This window comes from Cydia strobilella, chromosome Z, assembly GCF_947568885.1.
Source record: "Cydia strobilella chromosome Z, ilCydStro3.1, whole genome shotgun sequence".
Classification (NCBI taxonomy): Eukaryota; Metazoa; Arthropoda; class Insecta; order Lepidoptera; family Tortricidae; genus Cydia; species Cydia strobilella.
Genome location: NC_086068.1, coordinates 17,406,618 through 17,430,138, shown reverse-complemented (window position 1 = coordinate 17,430,138; position 23,521 = coordinate 17,406,618). Strand labels below are relative to the sequence as shown.

Genomic DNA, 23,521 nt, shown 5'->3' with positions numbered 1-23,521 from the left:
GAGGGGTGTCGCAGAGGGGTGAGGGGTAGGGAGAGTTAATAAAAAATAATTTCGGTCTATAATGTACATATCCCACCCAATTGAAAAAGTCTTCCATTAATTAGGCCAAGTTTTCCCTATACACGGTGGCTAAAAAATAAGTTCATTCCCGTTGCCAGGGAGGTTTTGGGATTATACTGAGCAACTTTTACTATGGGACCAACCCCGAAATCGCGAAAAAAAATTTGGCTGTTTCATACATTTTGGCTGGTCCATTTTCTATGGGAAGGTCAATTTTTTTCGCGATTTCGTAGTTGATCCCATAGTAAAAGTTGCTCAGTATAATCCCAAAACCTCCCTGGCAACGGGAATGCACTTATTTATTAGTCACCCTGTATATATTTTCCAGAATACCTGCGCCATAAGTCGGTACCTACACAAGTTTCATGCTCTGCTTTTGTCGATATCTACATGATTGCTCCCCTAACGAAATTACGCTTTTTTTAATTGACTTTCTGACTATGAATTTACTTTTATATTTAGTATGGTAGGGGGCCCAAGAGGATTTTTTTTTGTAGTTACTTGATCAAGCTTGAGCGTGTCAGATAAAATTATGAGTGATATCTTGTTACCCGCGGGGATCTACTTTAACCACTTTTACCTGTCTATGTTGGTGTGTTGGTTGGTGGGGGGGTTGGTGAAAAAAATCGTTAATAGGCCGTAGTCGATTTTGGAGCAAAAATTTAAAATTGATAGATTTAGTCGTTGAAATTATACACGTTTTGTTACGTAATATCTAAATAACAAGTATTGGTTTCTATTAGCACGTCGTCTCATCTTGCCTTTTATATGAAAAGAAGGGGCAGTTTTTAAAAAATCATCAAAAATTTATGGTGGTAAATTATACAAATTGATGTACAAGAATAGTTTCAGCAAATGTTGTAGATTATTTAAGTATCAAAATTACGTTGAAATTAAGTCGATTTTCAGAGAAATTGTCACTTGTTTTGAAGTAATTTCTGGAGAAAATTGATTTCGTCTAACTTTCATTTACACTACTTCAAAGTCATAATAATAAAAATGTAGTGTGATAAACGTCAAGTACAGGATATGTGTAATACAAAATTACCATGTTTAGCCGTCCAAACTTTACGAAATTTACAAATAAGAGCGACAAAATCAGTGCTTTACGCGCGTTTACCTAAACGTCCATCAGAAAAGCAAACATTACTAATTTAGTGAGTCTGTTTTCAAAAAATTGATCTGATAAAAGGTAAGATAAGAAGACGTGCTAATAGAAACCAGTACTTGTTATTTCAATTAGGTAACACAAGGTGTACAATTTCACCGACTAAATCTATCAATTTTACATTTTTGCGACTAAAATCGACACCGGCCTCTTAAGTAGATTGTGGATTTGACCATTTTGATCCAAAATAATGCTATAATTGTGCTATAACTTAATAATAGAGCATAATGACCCTTTTCTGACGTAGAGATCCTTGTGTAAATTAAGAATTGTTCTCTGATGGAAAACCACAATGATTTGTATGCATCTGACGGTTACAATATGAAAATCGGGTTTTGAACTTGTAACCGTCAGATTAAGGATATGCGTACAAATAATTGTCAGATTAAATAACAACACAATTATAGCATATATTAACTTGGAGCAAAAGATCAAACCCACAATCTACTTAACGATTTTTTTAATGTCCACCAACCCTGACCAATTTTTAAAAATCTGTAGACGCTTCCCTGATCACTGGAAAAAAAAGTTATATATCCTTTTATTCTTCCTATCGTCTGATCTTACGAATCCTATAGGTCTTTACGACGCTCGAGTAATTCCAAATTTAGCATCTCTGGCTCCCCTACCTGCTTTAAAAAAATTTGCTATGGGGTCACACAATGTGCACAGCATGGTTTTTGTAATAACTGGTGATATCAAGGCCGAACTATAAAAAAATTGCAGTTCGACGTGTTACATTCTCGAGTTAAAAGTCCCTGGACATTTGTACTTAAACATTAACGGTGATGTTTTGCGCAGGATCACAATATTTTCGCGTCGAAAATCACCGACGGGCTGACGGTTCCGAAGGAAATAAATGGTATGCAAAATGCAGTTAATTCCTAGTTACTAACAAACAAATATTATGATAATCATCGCAACTTTGTTTATAGCTTACTTATCTACTTCTTCGCTTTTTCTTCTTTTATCAAAATCAGTTATGAGAAACGAAAATTGGGAAGAAATAAAAACTGTTATGCCGTAATATGGTTAGTTGGCCTCAGGTCCCTGTCAAAAAATGAATGAAGCCGAACTCAATATGACCATTGACAATAATATCTCGAACCTGTTTAAGATAGAATCTGGTCGTGAATAATTTTATATGATCGGGTATATTCTTATAACTTAGTAGATTTTTTTAAAATTATCCATTCATGAAATAAAACTATGAAAACGGATTATATCGCGTATATTGAATTTATAATACATCCCGACGTTTCGAACTCTTTACAGCGTTCGTGGTCAACGGGTGATCGGGTGTCACCCGTTGACCACGAACGCTGTAAAGAGTTCGAAACGTCGGGATGTATTATAAATTCAATATACGCGATATAATCCGTTTTCATAGTTTTATTTCATGAGTAACTATCGCGGTAACCGAAGACAATATTATCCATTCATATAAAACTATGGAATAAAAATACAATCACAGTAAATTGCATAAGCGTGTGTTCACAGCTCGTGAGTATGAAGGCATTCTAATAGAAACAAGTGTAAATTGTCGTAAAAAAAGTAGGTAGCTACTTTGCAATAATTCTAATATTCACACGCTCTCATAATTTGTAATATGATGTCATTTTTATTAGGGTTCCGTACCCAAATGGTAAAACCGGGACCCTATTACTAAGACTCCACTGTCCGTCTGTCAGTCTGTCTGCCTGTCACCAGGCTGTATGTCATGAACCGTGATAGATAGACAGTTGAAATTTTCACAGATTATGTATTTCTGTTGCCGCTATAACAACAAATACTAGAAAGTACGGAACCATCGGTGGGCGAGTCCGACTCGCACTTGTCCGGATTTTTTAATTAATTTTATTATGTATATCAATGGATTAAATACAAAATATAGTGCTTAGCTGCATCAACATTAGCTGTAAATGAAAAAATGCAGCGAATTATGGTAGTGCTAGCTTAAATGCAAGGGACGCGAATAAAGAAATTAATGTAAGCAAACATAATTTAAAAGAAATTATGAATGACGAATCAGATTTATATAGAAGCTGAACTTTCGTAACTGCGCCATTAAAAAATAAGGTAACTGATGATGGACTATGTTTTGATGGATGTTTATATATCCTTACGCTTAGGGCTTAGACGATATATTCAAACGGAGTAGCCATTAACAGGCGTTCCCCTCCAATGGCCATACACAATGTATGGACTGACGTTTATCTGACATGGCTATTTTTATGTTACGTATACATTTGACGTTCCCCTCCCCCGCTAAAATCAGCAGACTGTTTTGTACAGAAAATTACAGACAAGGCGTCTCCGTTTGGTTATATCCTCTAAGAATAAGGGCACTTGGCACAAAACAGTTGAAATCTTTGAATAAAGCTAAGTACAAACTGCGCTTTACTCCGTATATTTGATTAGATATTTGATTTCCGTATTAAATATTAGAACTAACTTTTTATCACTTTCCGCTGTTCGAAGCTGAGATTTGGTGTCCTTCCATTAATTCGGTCATTGACAAGTGACAACGCAATGACATGCTAACTTGGAACTGATCTGACGGTTGTCGCGTTACGTCCTCCTCCACGTATATGGAGGAGTGCGTAACGGAGCAGGGAGTGAAGATAGAAAGAAAAAGATAGAAATAACAGGGGTAGGATCTTTATTTATCGGCTTAAAGTGTCAATATGACACGCTAACATGTTGATTCGGTTAGAAAAAGAATAATATGAGGAGTCCTCTTGGCGAAGGCGCACGTATGGAGTGGCGTGCCGGTAAGGCGCGCTGGAGAACGCGCTTGTAAAGGCGCGCTAGTAGCACGCGCATGGTAAGGCGCGCAGATAGCCCGCGCAAGGTAAGCGCGTGCTACCAGCGCGCCTTACCTTGCGCGTGCTATCTGCGCGGCTTACCTTGCGCGTTCTCCAGCGCGCCTTACCGGCACGCCACTCCATACGTGCACCTTCGCCAAGAGGACTCCTCATATTATTCTTTTTCTAACCTAATCAACTTGTTAGCGTGTCATATTGACACTTCAGCCGATAAATAAAGATCCTAACCCTGTTATTTCTATCTACACTCCCTGCTCCGTTACGCACTCCTCTATATACGTGGAGGAGGACGTAGCGCCCCACGTTGGGCGCCAAAACTGTTGCGGTACGTCTTCCTCCACGTATATACCTAGAGGAGTGCGTAACGGAGCAGGGAGTGTAGAAGAGTCGAGAGAAAAAAAAAAGATAGAAATAAGAAGGGTAGGTTCTTTATTTAACGGCCTAGTGTCAATATGACATGCTAACAAGTTTATTCGGTTAGAAAAAGAATAAATACGAGGAACCTACCCTTCTTATTTCTATCTTTTTTTCTTTTTCTCTCGACTCTTCTACACTTCCTGCTCCGTTACGCACTCCTCTATATACGTGGAGGAGGACGTAACGCGATACGGTGTCCGACTGCACATATGCTATTGGAAACACGCAACGAAAAAACTTCAGTCACATAGTGTTTAGGATTATTATAAACGAATGATATATAGTAAAATCATCATAAAATCATCAAAAAAAAGGTAGAGTCGGTAAAAGCATGATGTTTTGGATAGATACATTTCTAAAGCTTCGGCTTCCGAGAACTTTATAAATGGGTATACGTATAGTGGGTTACTGCGTGCACTCGTTCGTTGCTTACCTGAACCAGAATTGATATAACGTAGTAATTGTTGTTACTTGCTTAGGGGAGAGGTATCTACTTCAAACGTATCCCTTTGTCCTTACTCAGTTCAAACGCCAGGAAACTCCGTGTCGACCATGTTCTGTCGCATCAGAAGGTACAGGGCGCTGGCCACGGGGTTTAGCGTCAAGGACCGAAGCGTCACCTTCATACCCTTCCTGCTGAAGTTGTCATTCAAAGACGTCTACGAAGAAAAGGGATCCGTCATTTACTTGGTCATACAAGCTACGCCGTTGTTGTCTGCGTATAATAGTAAGTGCTCATTTGGTATTATTCGCCTATCTAGAGGGGCATTTCACTTCAGTACCTACCTATATTATTTTAATTCTTCTGTTTAAGTGCTTGGAGGACGATTTTTGTCTAGATATTTAAGGTCAGGTCAGGTAACAGGTCAAGGTAAGGTAAGGGATAGCCAATATAGCCATAGTTCTTAGATTGTCAGACCACTTATCAGCTTCCTAGCATTTTGCAAAAATATAAGGCGTTATTGGGACAAACGAAATTAATTATTTAATAATTTTTTTTGGCACTTCATCCGAAAGTGAGTTCTATTGATTGGTCACGAATGTGGGATAATTTGTTTATCAAATTTACGTAAGTATCCAGCATTCTTTAAATGTATATTTGATGAACCTCATCCTCTCCAGGTCCCAATGAGGTGATTAAAGACGCGGTACCATTCGTGATGCGTCACGTGGCCAACGGGAGCGTGGAGTACATCGACAACGAGGCGGTGTCGCTGCTGGGCTACCTGCCGCAGGATGTAACGGGGCAAGACGTGCTGAAGCTCTACCATCCCGGAGACCTACAGTACGTGCGGCACGTGTACGAGTCCATCGTCAAGCAAGGGAGGGTGCCGCGCTCCAAGCCCTACAGGTATACGAAACAAACTTTAAGAGCCCGGTATCGATTTTAGTCGCAAAAATTTAAAATTGATAGATTTAGTCGGTGATATTGTACACCTTTTGTTACGTAATAGAAATAACAAGTACTGTTTTCTATTAGCACGTCTTCTCATCTTACCGTTTAATAGATACATTTGAAAACAGACTCACTAAATTAGTAATGATTTTTTTTCTGATGGACGGTTAGGTAAACGTATTGTAATGTTGTATTACACATATCCTGTACTCCACCTTTAATAAACTACATTTTTGTTATTATGACTTTGAAGTAATGTAAATAAAAGTAAGACGAAAACATTTTCTCCAGAAATTACTTCAAAACAAGTGACAATTTCTCTGAAGACAGATTTAATTTCAACGTAATTTTGATACTTAATCAATCTACAACATTTGCTGAAACTGTTCTTATACATCATTTTGTATAATTTACCACCATAATTTTTTGAAGAATTTTAAAAAACTGCCCCTTCGTCATATATCCGGTGACGCACGCTCGTGACCTCATTACTAAACGACAAGATGAGAATCTATAAATTTTTCATTTTTGCTCTAATATCGTTACCGGGCTCTTAAGCATCTTGTTTTGAATTTATCGTTCGCTTGACAAGAACTCTGGGTTCAACACGATGTCTAAGTAAGAAGGTTGCTTTTAAAGGTAAAGTCACTGTAACCTAGGTGTGCAGGTTCCGGAAAGTTTCCAAAAATTTAGTTACTAGGATTTAATTTCATTTCTAGGAAACTTTCATTTTGGAAATGGAAAATTTCGACCCCCATACTAAAATATGAAAAGTTTCTGGGATTATTCTATGCGGAACTTCGCTATTTTGTAAACTTTCCCACAGTACATCAGTAGTCAGTGTATTTATACTTGTATAGAGGCAATGACGGTACATCCCTATCTTCAGTTAGTTATTTAGTAATGTACGAGTATGCTACCTATATTATTTTCATATACTTCACTAGTCGCTTCAAAGTTTATGTCATGACCATGCTTTGCCCTGTTTTATTACCTTTTCTTTTTCAGAATGCTGGCTCAGAATGGGCACTACCTTAAGCTTGAAACGGAGTGGTCGTCTTTTATAAATCCGTGGTCGCGTAAACTTGAGATGGTTATAGGAAAACATTACGTGATTGAGGTATGCAAGAATACGAGTATATAGGTTTATATCTATACATATATACCTATGTACGTAAATATTAGATATTGCCCGCGACTTGGTTGTTATAGGTATAATCTGCATGAACCACGGAGTAGGATGGAGATGGCAAGTGGGCGTTCCCGTCTATCCGACAGTTAGTAGCGACCGACTCACTTTATGCACAGACTATGCTCAGTTGTTGTGTAAACTTCATGCTCGAATGACATTCACGTCGTACGTACGCTCGTCTAACAAAAATTGATAATTAAATTTAAAATGCCGTATTGTGCAGTATTAAGCTGCAGAAATCACAGCGGTTTAAAAAATCTTTCACGTGGAGGTATTTCCTATCACCGGTGGTTATTTATTTAAATATAATCCGATAAATACGAAAAATCTGTTTCTATTGCATTATTTACGAATGTTCGTTAAGTAAATCTATATTTTATCAGTTAGAACTTAGAGTTCACAATCCTTTGTCACTATTCTTTACGTTTATCTGGAATATTCGCTATCCTAAATGTCAAATAACTTCGCTACTCAGATGCTGCGCAATGTCGATATTTATATCGATAAAGTTAAAGTTACGATATTTCAAGTTTGATGTTTGGTAGTTCGGTAATAAATTATTATTTTAGACACGTTTCTAATTATTATTTGGGATAATCAATGTCTTAGTAAATATGGCAGCTCTGGTCATCAAGCACTAAGTTAAGTCGGGGTCATTTCATGGCAACCTTTCAAACCTTCGTATTCCTTTATATAAGTTTTTGTTTTTTACACCTATCATATTTTCATCGTTAATATAATTAGACTGGGTACTTAATGCACTTATGCGTACAATGCATGCAATGTGCCATGAATAAACGTTTTATATTTTCTATTTCTTTATTATTAATTATTGTAGGTTACCACAAGATGCCGATATTAAAAATAAATCGGTCAATGCTACTGGGCAAGAAAATTAGTTTCCGCAAAAATATAGCACCATTTGCTAGGAGCATTTCTTAGAGAAAGATTTCTGGGGATAAAATTGCCATACATCTCATCTAGCGTCCACACGCCTAAAACTTAGTTACTAATTTAGTAATTATTAGTGACATTCGGGCTCACTTAATTAATAAAAAGTGTTCCGTACCACGCAAACTAGCGTGAAATATTGGAATTTTGCCGCCCCCCTTCCTGATTTGATAGGTCACAATCTTACAATCAAATCAAGTGGGATCGATGAGCCAGTTTCATGTATGCTTTCACACCATACAATTAATTTGACAATTTAATCAGGTTGTCCCGTCTAGATTGGCCTTAAATGCTGCTACAAGTAAATATATTGTTAAAGACGAATACTTACCTATGTAAGTAATTGCAGATTTGTGATCACAAAATAACAGCAATACCGAGTTAATAGACCTTTAAAGAACTATGATTTTATCTGTTTGACTTTAAGATATATTTAATGTTCACATTAACAACCTAGTTGGTCAATTAATAAGAAACAAATTTCTAGTTAGATATTTGTTGTACTGTACTACATATTATTTTTCATACAATCACGATTATCACTACCTATATTATAATCATAAATAAAGTATCATCTAAATGTGTATATGTGTATGTGTACATACGGTAATGAAATATCAATACCTAACTGAACACACAAATATCGATAAAACACTCCGATTACACTGTCCCCTCCCTATATCGAATGGAACGATGTTCCAACGGTTAGCTACTCGCAGGCGTGTAGAGATCTCGAAAACACCAGTGTAACGTGACCGTGAGATCCGTAACAAACCATGCGTAATTAGACCTTACTTATACTGGTTTTTTAGCCCTTTTCTCGCCTGTAATAAGTAAGTGATTTTAAAACTATAAAATAACGCCATCTGGTGTTGAGTAGTTGTATTAGGTGAACGTTGAGCGAGCTTTTGTGAGATGAATGAGATAATGAAAGAGTCGTATGTCATATAGCTTTGACATTATAATTTAAACCGTCACTCATGTAGCCTACAGTTGATATTCGTTCGAGAAATGTCCACCGGTAATAACTTTTTGGTATGGAAAGTTGCTACGAATCAGAGCAATTTTGTAAGTGTGTGACGTATTTTAACGTGGCTATGAATGTGTGAGTTTAGCGACACTGGTTTTCATACTAAATAGGAGTCATTTCACATCCACTAGTTTATTAATTCGTGGCATGAACATTGAACATTGTGCAGCAAAAGATAGCAGTAAGATTATTTATTTTACAACACGTGACATATGTCTGTCACAATGTTCTGTACGCAGTTTCAAGTTCCTCTCTCAAAAAAAATGTTTTCGATATAAGCCCACCCCTTACCGAAGAAGAATTTTCCAAGGCGCTATAATCACTTTTTCACCACACCAGCTGGTAAAGGCTTTATATTGCAAGGCAAATAACTATTATTGTAAATTACACAAATGCCTTTTTAGAAGTAAAGTATTTCGTTTAAAACACAAATATTTTCAACCCCATTTTATTAATTAAGGGTTTTATTAATTAAAGTATGCATCTTAAATAATACTGAAATGTCTTGTTTTCTAATATTGTGATTTTCTAGAAGTTTCAAGTCTTTCACTCAAAAACTATTCGTACCAGGTACAAATTTTCACCCCCTTTTTAACTCCCTAGAGAATTAATTTTCATAAACGCTGAAGTAGCTTTTCTTCATTTCTAATATAGTGTCTCTACGAAGTTCCGAGTTCCACGCTCAAAAAATATTCGTAGCCGATACAAAATTAATACCTATATCCCTTGAGGAATGAGTTTTCAAAAATGTTTTAAAATCATTTTTCTTGTTATTCTAATTTTGTGTTTAATTACGAAGTTTCATATTCCTTACTTCAAACATGTCGCTTCTGTTACAAACTTTCGCCCCTCTTTGAACCCCTTAGGGGACGAATATTTAAAAAACACTGAAATTGTTTTTCTTATATATTTTAGTAACATCTTTTCTCGTATTATTTTCTTATGTCTTTCTAAGAATTTTCCAAGTATTTGTACTCGATACAAACTTTAAACCCCTTTTTAGATGAATTTTCAAAAACGTTAAAATTACTTTTCTTTTATTTTAATATTACGTCTTCCTAAGAAGTTTCAAAGTATTTGTACACGATACTGAATGTTTGTATCGTCCCCTTTGTATCCTCCATAGGGGATGAATTTAAAAAAAAAAAACGCTAAAACGAATTTTCGTATTATAATGAAATGCCTTTCTACGAAGTTTCAAGTTCCTAGTTAATAAAACTTTCACCCCATACAAACTTTCATCCCCTTTTAACCCCCTTAGGGGATGAATTTTCAAAAACGCTAGCATACATTTTCTTATATTTTAATAAAATACCTTTTAACGATTTTTTATAAATGTTATAATTATGTTGCGAACGCAAGCTTTTATTTGTATAATGCAGTAGCTAAACGCAGCCGTCGGGCTCGGTTAGTATGCGGAGGCTTTTATAAACCACCAATAGGAGCGCTCCACATAACTTGTATCGCGGCCAATTAGAGGCACCTAAATTTAAACTACCTTTTACTATTCAAATTTCGCTTAATCACTCTCGCATCAGCCTCCATACTATAACCACCACTTCTACACTCTAAACCGTTTCGTCAAGTGTACCTTGTAACGTAACCTATTCAAGATTATAAGTTTACTTCAAATCGAAGTCTTTTTATTTGTCGTCGAGACCTGCACGGCGGCTACAAATTAAAATAAATAAAATAAAAAGTAATTTATTGTCCCAGAAAAAAAAGAAACAGCAATGGGCAAAGAAAAAATAAATAACGCACAATAAGGTTTACGTACAAAAGGGTAGTTGACTGTACCTATTTAAATGATTAAAAAATATTTTACATGCATCCGTTTTAGGAACTTGAAAGCTTAAAATAAAACTTTTATCTCCTTTTAACCCCCTTACGGGTTGAATTTCTCAAATTCTTCTTATTTCTCTCTGGCTCTGCGTTGATGAATCAGTCAGTCAGTCGCATTTATATATATAGATTTTAATGGTATGGAACATCATTGGAAGTAGTAAAACAATAAAATTCGTTGGTATCTGTGGAACATTAGTATCACGGCATGAATCTTTATGCGGCTAATCATGCCATACTTACGCGATAATTTAAAACAACCGACCCTTACAAACTGTACATATTTAAACTTGAAGGTTCAAACTGTTCAAAGTGCCCCGTTTATTGTCTTACTGTAATTTGTTACTTATGTCACTTATGTGGGAGGAATATTTTTAGATCAAAATGTAATTATTACAGGGTCCAGCAAATCCAGATGTTTTTCAAGCGGCATCAATAACACCCAATATGGTATCCGATGAAAATGGTATCGAAATCCAGGGCATTAAGGATAGTATTGTCAGGATTTTGAATGAGGTAAGTAACCGCTTGAGTTTAGGCTATATAGTCTTAGTTATACACATTTTAATCAATGGCAAATGCCATGAATGAATTCACACGGAAACTAGACTATATAAAAAGTTAAAGTTGGCTCGATAGAAAAAAAAAACGCGAAAACATGAGTAATATTCGGTTATTTTCAATTGTATATCGTTACCGTTAATTTTAGTAAAGAATAGCTAGTAATATAGCCGAAGGATCTAACTAGCAAAAATTTGAACAGAAGTTTATTTTCAGAGCAATTAAGATTTTCAGAGCAATTTACAAAAACTATTTGTTTTTGTAATGCAAAAAAAAGTTAATATTCATTATATTTCAAAGACCGTGGCCGTACTAGATACATGATTGAACGAAATCGGTTTGATATAAAATAATTGCAGTTTGGTCTTAAAATCACCATTCAACGGTTCAATGTCATTATTTTTTTGACTTATGGGTTTGCAATTAAAATCACAATTTCAAAACATTTATACCTAAACCGCTAACGAGTACACACATAATCCACATTTTTATTTTATTTCAATAGGTTTCTTATTATTCCCTTGCCCAGCGGGGCTAAGATGGACGGCTGTCTATCATTTGTCACTATACCTGTAACGCTCTAACAACAAGTGACAAAAACGCGACCATGATACCGGTGCTGGCCCAGGGCCCAGTAACATGCGACAGTGCTATCTCATTTACTCCCATACAAATAGACAGGGTGTCCGTTTTAGGTATTGACAGCCTGAAATAAAACTATGAAAACGGATTATATCGCGTATATTGAATTTATAATACATCCCGACGTTTCGAACCCTTTACAGCGTTCGTGGTCAACGGGTGACTGAGGAAAAATTACAAAGTGCAAAAATACCCACATACTAAAATAATGAACAATCATAGACTACAAACTTTAAGGCTGGTTGTACATGCAAAATCGGTTCATAAGGCTAGTTATACACTACAATTATTTTCAAGTAAAGATATATATATATACGCGATAAAAACTACGCCGGCTCCAACCCTACACCACGGACCCGAGAAGATTTAATTCCCTCCTAAATTGTAGGAGGGTATCCCAATATGGGACCGGCAACAAACTCGGCGGGACACATCTTTTCAAAACATCAGAATGTCCAGCATCATCCAACACTAAGGTCTCACAGTCTATGTCTCGCTTGCTCCTTTATCAGATGGACTACAGGATCCCAAGCTGGTGGTAGAGAAACGTCGGGATGTATTATAAATTCAATATACGCAATATAATCCGTTTTCATAGTTTTATTTCATGAGTAACTATCGCGGTAACCGAAGACAATATTATTGACAGCCTCTTAATCGATCAACTTATTTATTGTTTCAGGTCCCGACGAGACCGGCAGAGCTCGTCAAGCAACAAATGACTAAGCGCTGCCAGGATCTAGCATCTTTTATGGAAAGCCTGATTGAAGACCAACCAAAGGTGGAGGACGAACTGCGGGTAGAAATACAAGATAATGATAACAGCTATTTTGTAAGTTCTTAGTTGCGTATTCGCCGCTAATGGGTCAAAAACTTTTTTACTATGAGTGAAGGTTACTAGTCTTTCCTGTAGACCTCCTAAAATAAACGTACTTTAAGGGGCTCCCTGACGCCAATGACCGAAATCTGAATCCCTTAGTTTTCTAATGTTGTTTTAGCTTATCATATTAACAGCAACGGCTTTAAGCAATATAGTATACCATATTTACTTCAAAATTCATTGTCTTCGAGATATTTGGCATCAAAGTTGAACAATTTTAGGCCAAAAAAACTGGTTTTCTGTCCATAACTTTTGTGTTAATTAGTTTTATAATTAAAATCTCTGACCAGGTTTAAGAGACATTATGTAACCCAAATATGTAGATTTAGTATATGTAAGATCCTTCACAGCAATCGAGTATCGAAAAATAGTGTTTTTTTATAGAAAATGTTTATAAAAATCATAAAAAAATAAGTATTCATTTCTTTTAAAATATGGCTGACCGGAATGGAGATAAAAGATTGAAGAATCGATAGCCTTCTGTCTTATAATTCTATCTGTAGTGCAAATGTAGGAATAACGGCTCAAAACTTATCAAAAATCGACGAAAACCGCAGGGAGCCCCTTAAAGCCTAATTTTCTAATTTCCTTATTGGATGTTCAAACCTTCTAGAAGTTCTAGTTCACTGCTCTTGGGAGTAGTATAACCGGACCGGTTTCACTGTATTGTTTTAGGAACGGGACTCTGTGATGTTAGGGGGGATATCACCGCACCACGACTACAATGACAGCAAATCCAGCACAGGAACTCTTTTAAGTTACAACCAGTTGAATTATAACGTCAACTTAAAACGGTAAGAACTTGGTTACATTGACGTATCTGATTATGTATGCATGTCCAGCTAGCATCAAACAATGTGGTATGGTATTCAGACAGTACAGTGCAAAGCATGAGGTCAAAGCGTGCGATTATCGTGCGAAAATGACAAGATAAAACGTTCTTCTGTTAATATCGTGCGGTGTACAAGAACAAATTCAAGTAGTGTTCATAGTTTATAGGTACCTCTTATAGAAAAAAAACCGGCCAAGTTTTTTAACATTTTTTAACTGTGTTTTGACAAGAAACGTCTTTAAAAACTCGTTTTGAATTTACGAGGGCCGAAGGCCGAGCTGCAGGATGATGATGCTCAAACACAGAACAATAACACAAGTGCCTAAATACGAAGACCGAGCTCCGTTTAGGGCCGAAGGCTCGGATTGTCCGATAGGTGCTCCGGGTGCTCGCATCCCGCACTTTATCCAAGTATCTTAATGGCGAAGGTCTAAAGGCCCGAAGCATTGCATTTTACGTAAACCATTGCGGCTGTGCCTCTAATACAGCCTACCCGCATTTTTAATATGGGAGCGTAAACGCTTTTTATCAATTGCGTCCAAGTTTACGACTTGTTCTCCTGTAAATTAATTATGATACAAGTGTGCTAAGTTGGTCAGTACACACGAGGGGATATTGTGCGCGCGAGCTATAAGCGAGCGCACAATAAGAAAGCCGATGTGTGTAATGACCAATGCACACGCGTTTCATACGACGTTTTTCAACACACTTGCGAGAAAAAAAAAGAAACTTTCATATTAATCAAATTTTAATAGTTAAAACAGTTACTATTGTGTGTTGCATCTGTCATACTCGTACTGCCGGCCGGCCCTCGCTCGCCCCGGCCGCGGGCGGCGCGGCGGGCGGGCCGGCCGGGCCGCGCACTGCGCAGGCGGTCGGGCGCGCCCGTGCCCGCCAGTCCGACCAATTAAAGAAGGCTCCCTTTCCATGCATATTATTAGCAATCAGTTAGCTTCTTAACTCAGTCGGATAATATAATGACAAAGCACGAGTGGAATAATACACTGAAAGAGCACGCGTGTTTAATATCTAGGATTATGAGCCAAAAATCGGTGGAATAAAAACGACGTTTTAAATAAGTGTGTTGAAAATATAGTTATGTACAAATTTTTTGTTCTTAACGATCATAGGCTGTTACAGTATAAATGGTAAAGGATGCAACTCAGTAGTGCTGATCGTTAGTGATGCAAGTAAAATATCATAAAATTGCAAGTGGCTAACCGCATTGTAATTTCGCAGGTATTTTGACACCCATCAGGATGGTTTCGGCGAAGAGGGCGCGAAAGTTTCAGAGACGACTTTAGTCTCAAGTAAAGGACAAAATATATTTAGCGGGTAAGTCAAATGTCCGAGTTAAAGCCGATTTATTGTATTTTTCGGGTTTAGTATTATCGCTGGTTTAACCTCGGACTTAGTACAGAATTACATTAAAAAAAATGTATAATTTTGGTGCAATAAAGAATATTTACTTACTTACTTACTTACATTAAATTGAATCGAAAATAGTACAAAACGACTTGGGAATATCTTGTTGTCTTGTCTAATATGTTAATCTGTTATCTATAGGGAATGTATGTCGCCTATGACCCAGTACGCCAATTCAGTGGAGATGACCTCAGTGGAGTCGGTGTGCCTTACCTTCGAGGAAAGCCCTGTGGCGCTGTCGTACGAGTACCAGCCCATAAGACTTACAGAATCCGTCTTGAATAAGTAAATAACCTATTACTTGCTATTACATATAAGCGTACGGTACCTACATATAGTATGCGAGTGATCTGTTGGTAGCAAGAGGTTTCCGTACCTATGAACGCTAGCAACTTCAGGGAACCATTTTAAAGCTACAAATTTACAGGTTAACACTGTTTAAAAGGCCTTTCGTTGTTCGTCAAGGCAGTGTCAAACCCATCAATGTTGACGTCTTACATCTGTAAACTTCACACTTCACACTTGTCGTCGACTCTTTAAAAAGCCGCGACCCTAAGATGGTTGCGCTCTTGTCGTCTGACATTGTGGACGTCAGGTTCTAATAAGTACTTAAGTGCGAGATTGACTCATGACACGATTGAAGACGTAAGAGCCACCCAAATTATTTTTATTCTATTCTATAAGTACACCCGTACTTTACAGTGTATGTTGAACACTAAATTTTTGACGTAGTTCGTTCTTCTAAAAATCTTTCACGATTTACATAAACAATATACGACTAGCGCTCATTGTTCTCATTAAAGTTTTTATCTGTTCCACAGACACAATTCAGAAATGGAAAAGATATTCGTGAAGAAATATCGCGAAAGTCGACCAGCTAACAAAGAGGAGCGGGAAAAGTTGAACCACGAGAGCAAGCAGAAGAAAAGGGATCACCTCGTCCGCTGCAACGCGTCGTTCGTGCCCACCACGGTCAATTCCGTCGCGGTTGATCAGGTCAGTTCAGTATTATATTATACGTGTTGGAGCAAAAGTGCACACCCGATATATTCCCGCATTATCCCGTAGGTCAGCACAAAACAAGGAAAACTTGAACAACTATAACACGGTTATGGTTTTTTTGGGAACTCCTTCTTTTTGGAATCCTTAAAATGAACTTTCTTGTGCAATTAAGACGATTTGATATACTATCATTCATAAAAAATGGCTTGATACCTTCAATGCTAGTCGGGTGGAGTGAAAGACACGATATAAACGTACCATAGGCACGTGCCTACATATTTAGTCTCAGCTATTGCAGACCAATCGGATTGAAAATCAGTCGATTTTGGCCATAATCCGGCCGGATCCGGTCGAACCGGATCTCAATCATCGTCATATTAATATATATACTAGTAATGTTTGATAAAATATTTAAGACCCTCGCGCGAGCAGCTTTCTCGCGCAAAGTCTTGCTATCCCGATACAGCGCGGGACTGCTGCCTGCGTGATGGGCACTTTGCCAAGAGGTCAGGGTTTGTTATAGGGCTTTTTATTTTTTTTAGGTAGGTTTAGTTTTAATCGTTTTATTTTATAAGTAGTCTTATTTTTGTTTTATACAATTAATGTAAATTTTATTTATCATCTTTTCAATAAAGCTTATAACATAATTATAATCTTAATAACTGATAAATATTTAATAAATCATAATTACACAGGTAATAAATACAGAAATACAATGTCAGAAATTATAACCTAATATATTTTATTATAAATAAGGATACAAGAAATTACAACTCAAACATTACATTAAATTAAATAATGAAACCACATTAAACATTGTGATATATATATATATATGTATTATAATAATAATAAAATGCTTTATTGTGCACACTACATGAAAAAAAAGATACAGACATTGAGAAAAGATATAAATTGGTAGGTAATATTATATATAATATTAAAAAAACACACACACACACACAAAACAAAAACAAAGCACTAAGCAACAGTCAGTCAAAAATCCCACCCCGAGTCATCCCCGGCGCAAAGGTGCCCAAAACGCTCGCCGCATCACCGCGCTGAACCGCAATGGATAACCTCTGCACCAAGAATGACCCGGAGCGGGGATCCAGGCCCTTATTCCGCAAACGGTTCCCAACCTCTTACTAGTTAGATCTAAACTTTTTCATTTGTTTTGTTTAACTCATACCTTCCATCCGTCGCCTTTACCTCATCTAAAATGCACAGCGAGTGCTGTGTGTAGGCTTTTTTATTTTCCCGGATCCGGTAGTTTTAACCGGGTCCGGTAGCTCCCGAAAAAAGCCGGCTCCGGCCGGATTACCGGATCCGCTGGACCGGATTGCAATCCCTAGTCTCAGCAGAAGTAGCTAAGCGGGCGAGAAGCAAAAAGATCTAAACAAAACGTTGGTATTATGTGAATAAGAGCCTGCTGATCGTTATAAAGTCCTCGCCCGCTTCGCAATTTCGGCTTCTGACTTTTGTCGTTTTCGCGTATTCAGATTCTAGCAAAAAGGTGTGATTTGTTGTGGCGTCTTAGTATTTTAATATGTCCATTCGTTTTTGTTCAACCAATGGAACTTTAATGTTGACAGCCGCACGGATTGAAGCGTGCATCGAAGCCTCTAGAAGCGGAAGCAGGCACCCACAAGCAGCACTGTGCGTCGTCGCGGCAGATGCGCCGGCGGCAGCCGTGCTGCTCCGCGCCCGCGCCGCCCTCCACCTCCGTAGCCACTGTCGGTAAGTTTTCGTTTATTTCAATGGCAGACTACAGTCAGGCAAAAGATTACCTACGCACGTCAGGGAATCATACCCTTTTATTCATAAAACTTAGCAATCTCTTATGAACCTGTGTTAAATATTGTATATTTCTAACAAACAAAAATGTTAAAATAAAATGACGGATGCATTTGAAAAACTTTTATGAATAACGCCAATAGTCTTTATCAGTGAGAGAAATATAAGGAACAGGAGAGGTAAGTTTTAGTAAATTTTGAGGGCTCTTATAGGTACGTGTCTTAAAACTATGACTCTACAAAAATATCCCTTGAAATCCACGCTAAGTTTTCATGCCAAGTATGGGATATGTATGCATTTTCAGTGTCAAGGTGCAATCTTAGGATGGTCTAACTGAACAGTCTTTTAGATGTTTACTTAAAAATATTCAGACAAGACATGGTGGCCAAGAACCCTTCGCACGCCTACGTAACCGGGGTTTCGTAACCTGCCTGATCAAAGCTTTTTTTTTAATTCTCCGTAAAACTGGCTTTGGTCAAGCACTTTGTTTTACTCGTACGTATCGGTCGTACTCGGCTTCGATCAAATAATTTTCAAGTTTTTTTCGGTTGCCTACGTAACCAGAGTTTGGCAATGTTTGCAATCCTTTTACCTTTTATTTTATTAGGAGGGGAAAAATGCAATTACGCATACCACTCGGGCACGGGGACGAACCCGAGTGGTTATGTGGGACTCCTTGTTTTGGGCTAATGGGGCCCCAATAAGTCTACCCACTAAACAACCCCCCGTCTGCCGCCATTGTGCTGTAGCGGTGGGCTGTAGGAACGCTCGCGCTTTACTTCTACAGCACCACCAGCACCAGTCCGTGTTTGGGACCACCGCCTCCGGAGGCCCTTGATGGCCTCGTTTTCTTATGGACCGTATCCAGTACGGTCGCCCTCTCAGGGATCACGTGTGTGAAGGATGGCAGGCGTCCCCGTGCCTGTCATCCTGAGGTCAACCTACGGAGGCAGGCGGCGGTCATGTGCGACCCGTCTGCGTCGAGCACGCTTGCGGCGCCGTGGGTCGGCCATTGGGTCGATCTCCCTGGCCCGTTCCGCCATTTCCTTCTGCTGTATGACGTCCTCGCAGAAGGTCTTTACAGCTTGCCACGACATGTCACTGTCGACCATGGACTTGACCACGGCCGGCAGCGACAGGTTCGGCCCCACTATGGCTATCATATCAGCCCGCTCTGGCCCCCACACTGGGCACTCCTCTAAGGTGTGTTGTGCGGTATCGACTGCCGCGCCGCATTCGTGGCACTCCTGCCGCCAATTTTGTGCAGATATCTCCCAAAGCAGCCGTGCCCCGAGAGAATCTGAACGAGCCGGTAGGTGAGAGCCGGCCGGCCGGCCGGTAGTGTGGTCGTTCCAGCCACTCGAACATGACTGGACGAATCGCCGCAATTGTCCGGACGCCCGCGCTCGGTCGCTTCAGCCGGTCGACCCACTCATCAGTCGCCTCGCGAGAGAGCTCTTCGCGTTTGGACTCGATCTCGCGCGGTGCTGGCCAGAAATCTCGGGCCCGCGCCTCCTCACGCCAGAAGAAAACTGACGCAAGGGCTCTCGCGTCCAAATCCCACGGCAGAGATCCAGCCAGCACGCATGCAGCCTCGCCAGAAATTGTACTATAACCCCGTATTGCCATCACCCGTTGCGCTTGACGCAGTTGGGTGACGTTCTTGTTATTAAGGCCATCGGCCCACACTGGGGCTCCGTACAGGTCTATAGAGTGTACGACTCCCGAGTACAGACGCCGGCACGAACTTTTCGGGCCCCCTATATTCGGGAGCAGGCGCCCGAGTGCACCAGCTGCACCCAGCAGCTTCGGAGTCAGCCGCTCGAAGTGGGCCCGAAACGACCAACGGCTGTCTATAACGGTGATGCCCAGATACCGCATCGTTGATTGGAGGGCAATCCGGACACCCCCCACGATTATGTGAGCCCCGGGCTGGGGCGCCCTCCTGGGCGCAATCCTTTTACCTATCCCAAGATAGCTCAACCTAGTATATCCTCATTGAATATTGATCTCTCTGGTAACTAGTATTCGTAAAAACAAAAACAAAAAAACTAATTTCCTTCACAACTTACATAGACGGCTCCTATTTCTGGGCGGTTTGCCCTTCGGGCATCTGAAGCTACCTACCTACCTGTTCATTTAGTGTGACATCCGTGAAAGTAAGTATGGTAGGTTCGTTAGGTAGCTTCGCAAATCGCCCAGAAATAAGAGCCCCGCGAAGCGGGGCTCCGTCTAGTTAAGTTGCGTTTTATTCCTTATCTATTTTCAGCGCCAATGTCGTATTTATACGTTATAAAGTACTTATTATTATTAGTACTTATTTAATTTCCGCAGCTACGTCGGCGTCTGTGTGGCCGCAGAATATCGTGAACGGAATGAACAGGTTCATGCCGCAGCAAATGCCGCTAGTGAGTCCTATTTCTGCTTTGCCAGGTAAGCCAAACAAACACATCATTCCATAGATCAATTAACTTTTTTTGCGCTCTTGGTTACCATAGTTACGTCGCCTGGGTCATACTTAAACTTCTAGCGACCTACAAAACAAGAAAAAATTGCATTTTAATCAAAGTCTAATTTGAATGAATGGGGTTAGAAAAATAATTAAATTTGTTTTGTTTAAAAATGGAATGAACCAAAAGAAAAGCAACTCATGTTCCAATTAGTTATGATTTAAATTTCATTGAGATAATTAGTGCTAGTACTAGTGGCTCTGTGAGCTGTAGACCTCACGAGCATAGCTTAAAACTTAATAAATACATATGTATATGGCTTCTCCTTTTTGGAAAATTTTCAGAAATCGAACCGTTGACAAAATTTCACGAAAATCGGTTGAGAATTGCAACCTGGAGAGGACATTCGGACATACGAAAGCTTTTTGACCAAGCTGAAACGGAGATATTCGAAATTTAAACCCTAAAACCACCATGATACAGCCGCTATTTAAACGACATTGTTGCTTTGGCACGCGCTCAGACACGGTAGGGCCCCACCGCTCGCACAACAGAAACAATGGCTTTTGTTTAACAGATTACGGTCTTAGGCGTAAAAAATATTTGAGAAAATTCGTACTATATCTCAAAATATTTAGATCACTACGGTTTCACTCACTATAGGGTATTTGACTGTATTTATAATAAATTATTTTACACCATGCATGAAATAAAGCACCAGAAGATTAATAGAGAAGCATAGGCAGCAGTTATTTTTAGACACAATTTCTATTTTAAAACCCGTATAAAACTATATAGAGTAGGTAATTTGATTGTGACGTCTGACATCACATGCTAGTGTTTCATATAAATTCCATAAGAGCAGCAAATACTCCATTAATTTCTTTATAAAATATAAATAAGTAGTCATCTTTTTAACCGACTTCAATTTCATAGAAGGAGGAGGTTCTGTATTCGGTTGTGGCTATTTTTTTTTTTTATGTATGTTCACTGATTATTCCGAGACCCGTGGTCCGATTTGAGTCATTATTTTTTTCCATATTATTTTGGTCTACGTCGTATCGATATATGTGTATCGGAAGTCGATAAATGAGAACTCCCTATGACAGTTAAAATTGCCACAATAATTCCGGTCTCTGGACTGATGCTCCTTTTTACTCACATGTTTATGAGGAGAAAATCACTATATATGTCTCGGCGGGAACAGCAATTAGTAGATTCGTCTTCTTTGTCGGCTCAGCTTCGCTTCGTCCGACTAAAGAGATTCTCATCCACGAATTGCCATTTCCCGACCTCTACAATAATGTACTATGTACGTATTAATGATAAATGACAAGTTAAGACTATAGAACATTTGTAATCCTTACAGGTTTCGTGCCTGTGTACTACTTACCAACGACGGTACCGTCCTGTACCGTGCCGGTTACGTCGACGACGAGCGCACATGATCCTAGCAAGCTAAATTCTTCGCAATTTCAATTCCAGGCCCCGGCTGGTAAGTCTGTTCGTGTTCGTGATACATGTGTAAGCAGTTCTAAAATCATGTAATTATTTGAGAAAAAGGGATAAACCATCACTTGTTAATTTTATTCTAAACACATTATTTCTCAGGTATCTAATTAATTAACGTAATTAGAATCTAATTTGTGTACCTTAAATGACGCGAAGGCCAAAAGTTTTTGGATTAGCAGTATTAGCACTAACATATTTTTTTTATGTAGTCAATTGTTGTTTTCAGTGCAATACATGATGTACGGGCAGGCGGTATTCGGGTCTCCGATCGTGGTTTCGCCGGTCAACCATCAACCGCCTTTTACGATGCAGCAAAACGTAATGCAGAACCAATTCTCCAACCCGCAGACCAGTCTGAAGCTAGCGACTCGCAATTATGAAGAGGTATATTAGCACTTACCACTAACCCACAATGTAGTTTTAGAACCCCATTCGTTTTTACACACTTTAATTAAGCTTCACTGCGTAATTGCGTAAGTAAGTAACTAAGTTTTTATTGTATATAAGAACCTGGTTACATTGCAGGTCGAATTTTCAGGTGTACATACATTTGCAACATAACTTAAATAATAGTTAACACAGTAAAAACATTTTTCTATAACGTGAGGTTTTCGTTACATTGCGGTATCTGATCAACCTTTTGAATGCAGTTTACTTTAGTAGTCGGCAATGTAACTTAAATTGCATGAAAGTTCTTGCTAGTCTAAACCTCGCTTATGCCATATTTTTGTGTTTGACTTGAATAGTTTGAGATCCATGTCTTTAAAACGATCCGGTAACTTGTTATAAATTGTGATACACATAATATAGGTCTAGTTACGCGGGAAACCAATGTGCTATTATCCGTGAATAGGTATTTACTCGTATATTTGTGGACAAAAACAGAAACTTCATAAATATAGAGACTGGGAAAAGTAAGAATGTTATGTTTTATAAAATATGGAAGGCATGAATCTCTAGGATGAACTGAAAATATGACTCTAATGCAGCGCTTTTGGACAGTGAATACGTTATGTTTATCGGTGCAGTATCCCCAGATTGTTATGCCATACCTTAAAATCGAATGTACATATCCATGATATGCTATTAACGCTGCTTAAATGGAAACAGACACTCTTCTCAGGGCAAATACAAACCTATTTACTTTGGAACATAATGTGTCTACGTGTTCTCTCCAGTTTAGTTGATTGTCTATATGTTATAAATATCTAAAAGTCGTGCATGCTGTACTTATTTTATGAAAATATCGTCATATTGTATGTCTAACTGTTGTGAGTTGCTTTTATTAGTATGGAATTGAATGTATTAGTTAGTTTTGTCTTTATTTTCTAGTTATTTATTTGTAACCATTTAATTGTTAGTGCTAGAGTTCTGTTTAGGTCGTCATTATAAGTCGAAAAATTTCTACATTTCACAATAATTTATGTGTCATCTGCAAACAATAGGCTATCATGTGGCAGGCTTTATGCATAAGTTTGTACATACTCATATATGTATGCTTGAAATCTTGTAACTACCTGTGAGTTCCTATAATTG

General features: G+C 38.4%; 1 protein-coding gene across 1 annotated transcript in view; it reads left to right on the top strand.

Moving 5' to 3' along the window:
• Window positions 1-23,521, top strand: part of LOC134754174 (period circadian protein) — a 56,229-nt gene that overhangs the window by 25,378 nt on the left and 7,330 nt on the right. The window contains exons 8-21 of the mRNA XM_063690304.1: window positions 2,030-2,090; window positions 4,997-5,200; window positions 5,596-5,824; window positions 6,878-6,989; window positions 11,284-11,400; window positions 12,770-12,919; window positions 13,643-13,761; window positions 15,039-15,134; window positions 15,366-15,509; window positions 16,046-16,220; window positions 17,822-17,966; window positions 20,358-20,456; window positions 21,843-21,968; window positions 22,212-22,369. Coding sequence (XP_063546374.1) covers window positions 2,030-2,090; window positions 4,997-5,200; window positions 5,596-5,824; window positions 6,878-6,989; window positions 11,284-11,400; window positions 12,770-12,919; window positions 13,643-13,761; window positions 15,039-15,134; window positions 15,366-15,509; window positions 16,046-16,220; window positions 17,822-17,966; window positions 20,358-20,456; window positions 21,843-21,968; window positions 22,212-22,369 — 1,935 coding nt within the window. The remainder of the gene's footprint in view (window positions 1-2,029; window positions 2,091-4,996; window positions 5,201-5,595; window positions 5,825-6,877; window positions 6,990-11,283; window positions 11,401-12,769; window positions 12,920-13,642; window positions 13,762-15,038; window positions 15,135-15,365; window positions 15,510-16,045; window positions 16,221-17,821; window positions 17,967-20,357; window positions 20,457-21,842; window positions 21,969-22,211; window positions 22,370-23,521) is intronic.